This window comes from Rhagoletis zephyria, unplaced genomic scaffold (assembly GCF_001687245.7).
Source record: "Rhagoletis zephyria isolate East Lansing unplaced genomic scaffold, Rhagoletis_zephyria_1.1 Rzeph_scaffold_00331, whole genome shotgun sequence".
In the NCBI taxonomy this organism is placed as follows: domain Eukaryota; kingdom Metazoa; phylum Arthropoda; class Insecta; order Diptera; family Tephritidae; genus Rhagoletis; species Rhagoletis zephyria.
Window position 1 is genome coordinate 30,312 of NW_016157415.1, and position 5,187 is coordinate 35,498.

General features: G+C 38.5%; 1 protein-coding gene across 1 annotated transcript; it reads right to left on the bottom strand.

Annotated features, from left to right (window-relative positions):
• Positions 1-732: 732 nt before the first annotated feature.
• Positions 733-4,807, bottom strand: LOC108359046 (solute carrier family 12 member 8). The gene is made up of 7 exons (XM_017610680.1): positions 4,572-4,807; positions 3,942-4,489; positions 3,682-3,883; positions 3,379-3,613; positions 2,662-3,315; positions 2,422-2,600; positions 733-2,135 (listed from the first exon to the last, which is right to left on the bottom strand). The coding sequence occupies exons 1-7, from the start codon at positions 4,805-4,807 to the stop codon at positions 1,976-1,978; spliced, it is 2,214 nt and encodes a 737-aa protein (XP_017466169.1). The 3' UTR covers positions 733-1,975.
• Positions 4,808-5,187: the final 380 nt, after the last annotated feature.

The window sequence follows — 5,187 nt, forward strand, 5'->3', positions numbered from 1 at the left end:
TGGGGAAAAGAGTAGAACTCGGTTTTTACCCGACTAAGGGCTGTTGTTTCGGCGATCTAACCCTGTTTAGGTCGGCGAAATCTCTTAAATGTTATTCGTCCTAAGCGCAACATTTGCTCTTAAAATAGGCAGGTCTTAATAGTTCCTTTCAATAAAAAAGCCTCCCAAACACTTTTCTCTACTAATTTTTAAAATGAGTTCACTGGTGAAATGATATACACAGTACAATAGGTCCTTGCGCTCTTCGAAAAACCAGGATACTTAGTTTTTTCAGAATTTGTCGATTTTATTAATAATTTATGTATAGTTTTTTCATTACAAATTCAAGTTACATTATATGCCTCACAATTAGTTTAACTACATTTTACAGTATATGCACATTATTTACTAATAGTTTGTTAAATGAATTTCTATACGTTTCATTTTCACTTAAATTGTTTGTGTATATACTTCATATGTATTACGCTTGAATGGTTTAATAGTTTATTAAGATTTTTTATATTTGTTTCAGTGATATACAACTTTCTTGTTATTGTTAAAGGTATATATTACGGTAATATATTGTATATGTGTATATATTGGTTTTCTATTTGTATGTGTTGTATATATACATAGTATGTAAAAATTCAATAAATACACATAACATACAATGTTGATTTCTTTATTTTTGTATTGTTTGTTGGGTTACACTTTCAGCAGAAGTTTAAGCTAGCAAAAGTTTTAAGTATTTTATTCTTTTTTTTGTGGAACGTAAAAGAATACATAGTCGTAGAGTATATAAATATGTTAAAAAGTTATTAAGGCGTTTTGAAAGTAGATTTCGTTTTTTTTTTTGTATTATTTTACAGTTATAGATAGATGCAGCAAAATGCAAAATGGTACATGAGTAACTAACTACAGATACAGATGTTTACAATATTTTGTTTTAAAAAATATAATTAAGCTTTTGTGAGTAAAAATACTTTTTTTAGGTTCTAAAAGAAGCCAAGAGTTTGAAAATAAGTTCAAAATGTAAATAAGTAAAATTTAGGAATAGCAAATCGCACACTTTCTTAACCAATATATTTACAGCAAGTTTTTGTTTAATTTTTTTCTTTATTTAATTCCTGCCTTTTGATTATACTGAGCTTTTTATAATTTTCGTTCAACTTTCATTTTGCAACAGCAACTTTTGCTTATTCTCCAATTCTTACACATATTAATTTTGCATTTGTTTAACTTTTTGTTGTTATTATCTCAATATCACATATGCTTCCTTTCGAACGCATTAAATTCAGCTTAGGCTCTTAAATGCAACGCAAGGAAACATACATATGAATTTCAATCGTTCGTCATACCGCTAAATACCTTACATCATTTACTAGTACAACTTTTATAACAAAAAAATATTTAACATGCATTAAACGAAAACGATGTGTACCTTGTTAGAAAACTAAAAACCTACATATACATTAGAATTACATACTTTACAACAATGTATGAGCGCATTGTATTGGTGTTCTATCGAAAAACTCAAAAAATAAAAATCATAAAAGCGCTCCACTAGCACTAAAACAGCTCACACGAAAGATTATCATTTCGAATACTTAGCGCGCGCATAGTTCAAAGAAATGCCTCTACCGCTAGATGCATATAAAAAAATAAACGCAGTGCGTAGATTTTAAATGCAATAATTCGCCAACAGTCTCCGGTTAGCGTGCTTAATAATGATGATTATAGCAGCGCAGGATCGCTGTCATAATGAGATTTTTTCCCTGCCCTTTTTTTGCCGATCAAGCAGGAATGTTATTTTTTACCTTTAATTTTAGGGAGAATATTGCTTCAAAAATACATTTTCAGTTTCTTAGTCCAATTCTTATTAGTTTTTTTTTTTTGGAGGGTGTATAAGTGCGTGTTATTGTTTCAGTGTTTTTGCAATAAATATTTTTTTTTTTATAAATGTTATTGTACGCTGCATTGCTTTTATCAATTCATCTTAAACATCATCAATAAGATGACCTTCCACCACAGCTGAGTGATGATAACGACTACGTTGCGAAAAATCTGCATTCTCTTCATTGAGCTGCGTAGGCGAGAAATCAACGCCGGGACAGGTAGGCGTTACGACAACCTGCTCGTACTGGTGTATGCGTTTACTGAAAGAGAAACAAAGTTAACAACAAAAATGTATGGTTAAAAAAACGAAGATGTTGTTGTTGTAAAAGCATGTGAATTTCGCAAAAAGTTTGGAAAATGTTGCCGTGTGAAATGACTGGAAATGACAAAGAGAGCCACGAATATAAAAGTGGCATATTTTTGGCAACCTAAAGGTGTTGTATACTCCTTCTCTTTTACTTTAATTACTTTCTAAGCTTAACAAAATTCGCCAAGCTTTTTGATTTTTCATCCGTAACCTAACTATTCAATCTTAATCTAACTCACCCGAAGCACCGGAATATAACGCTCTTAAGCCACGCAAAGAAATTAAATTCCGCTGTTAAGCCCGGTTTCACTGCCGGATTGGCTGTGCCCACATAGAACCATACAATGAACACAACCAGGTAGCAGGTGAGCGCGTAATACCAGTTGACCAGCAACATCACGAGTAACTTCAGGAAAGTCTAAAAGCAACAGCATTATAAATAATACTCATTAATTTACTCTCATATGCACGCCGCATACCCCCATAAGTGAGGCCCAACGATTGCAGAACGGCGAATACCAGTTCTTCGTCTTCGAGTGTATGGGCAGACGTATAGGCGCTATGGGCTCCTCATCCTCGGCAGCCTGCTCTGGCACGCCAGCTTCGGCTGCATTTGTGCTGTTGTAACCATCACGAAAAGCAACACTATTTGTATCGCTGCCGTAGAGTTGGTGCTGTTGTTGTTGGATATGATTGCGTTCAGTCTCATGATTGGCTGCCGTCGCCGCTGCTGCCGCAGCAGTTGCTATAGCAGCAGCATTAGATGATGTGATATTTGAAGGCACATGATGTGGTGAATTTTGTGGTGTTTGTTGTAAGTTTTTATGGCGTACACGATCTGGGAAAAGTAAATCCAAATCGTTGCCATCCTGTGCAGGTGATTGCGTTGAGCCATAGCGACGCGTCTCATACGAGGGACTTGACGCTTGTATACGGAAGCGTTCTTCACGTTGCTCTTGTATGTCAAAAGTTTGAGCCAAAGCAAAGTAGGAGTAGTCAATGCAAGCGTAGGTAAGCAAAAAAGGCATTGTTACGATGGGTGCAAGAAAGTTAATATCACCCACTATGATAAATGTGACTGTAACAACAGCTACTACACCCATTGCGTAGAGTGGCACCTTGTTGGGTCCGCGCTGTGAGGTGGAAATTAAAAAATCATTATCGGTTTAGGTTAAATTGCTTCAAATTGTACTAACACCCTTGCCCAGCACATCAATGCCGGGTATAGCGCTCTCATTGGCGATGCTTTGCAGCACACGCGGCGTGCCATACATTGCACCCAAACACGAAGACATGCTGGATACATAAATGCCCGCAAGCAATAGAAACGGCACCGCAGATACTTTTACAGAAATCATAAAGTCGTTAAGCAGCGTAGGTCGGGTGCAAGTAGCGCCCAAGAATAGCACAAAAACCATGTAAAGGAATGTGCTAAAAACCACAACAACAAAAATAGGTTAGATTTGCGCTCACCACGCAGTTAATTATACTCCGCTTACCCTGTGCCGAACGCCGCCAGTGTGCCATTCGGTATATCAGTCGAGGGGGCACGCAGGTCACCGCTCATGTTAATTCCGGATAGCACGCCTGTGACGGTTGGAAAGAATACACCAAACACCCTAAACCAGGAGTAGCCGTCCTCATACTTCGGCATCAAATTATCCCAGAAGTTACTACTGTCCCAGCCATCAAAACCATTATCTGTAAATTATTGTCAAATAAAGCAGATTTGAAGTAAAAATTTTATACCCCAACTTACCTGGATCTCCACCTATGAAGCTGCCCACCATAAAGTCTAATGCTGACACTAGTAGTATCATTAGCAATATGAATTGCAGTTTAATAACCCACTTCACGCCGGCTACATTAATGCAACCTAGCAGCAGCACCGCTGCTGTAGCGAAACCACGTATCGCCCACTTATTGTCCGCAAGTCCGACAAGTCCGGCCATACTCTCGCCGAAACCCATCACATTCAAGGCGCATCCCACAGCTTGTCCGAAGCAGTATAGTAAACCAAGTGAGCCACCAAAGCGCGAGCCCAACGTATGTGCTATAAGAAAATACACACCGCCACTCTCTACGCGACAGCGCTCGCATATACCTACTGCTGAAAGCACCGAGACTAAAGCTATCACTACGGTGCAAAAAATAATTAGCACTGCATTGATTATACCAGCTTGCGCAACAACCCAACCAGAGCGTAAGAATACGATCACACCGAATATATTTATAAGACAAGATGTGAATACGCCGTCCCAAGTGCCGAAGAGCACTGGCTGTGAGATAAAGAAATTTGAACGCCACCTGTAAAAAATTTATTGGCAATATACATATAGGTAGATACTGGTATCAAATAATTGTATTTGCTTTATAGCAGACGAATTACCATGGCTTATCGCCTTGTTCATCGGCGAATATTTCATTCCGTCCAGACGCTTGATGTCCACCCGCCGCATAAGTGTACTCGTTGCCCAAATCCACAAAGCCACCAGAATTGCCGCGTTGACGAAAGTTTGCTACCACAACATCCCCGGGGCCATCATCATCTAGGCCAAAGCGATTCCAATCGACTTGGCGTCGACCACCGCCGTTAGCGCGAACACCGCCGCCGCTATTACTCATCGTTGTTCTTGTTGGTGCGTCGTTAGTTAGCTGTTAGTAATTAGCTTTCTATGTATGCTGGCTTTTGTTTATGACTATTTTCGGTGCTCCACGCAGGCAATTGGCCACGAATTCACCACAAACAGCCTGCCTGCCAGCTGATAGTATTTTGCTTTATTTTTAATGTTTACCGAGTTTTACTCAATGGAAAATGTTTCGCAATTCTTAAATCCATATGTTAGCTTGTCGTACGCGTGGTTTTGTGCCGATTTTCGTTGCCAGAAAATGTTTGGTTTTAAGAAGAATTGCATTTACGATTGCTTTTATTTATTTGTTTTGTGTGTTTGTGTGCCAACCAGTTGTCAAACTGATGTCATTTGCAGGGCTGCCAGACGACTGTA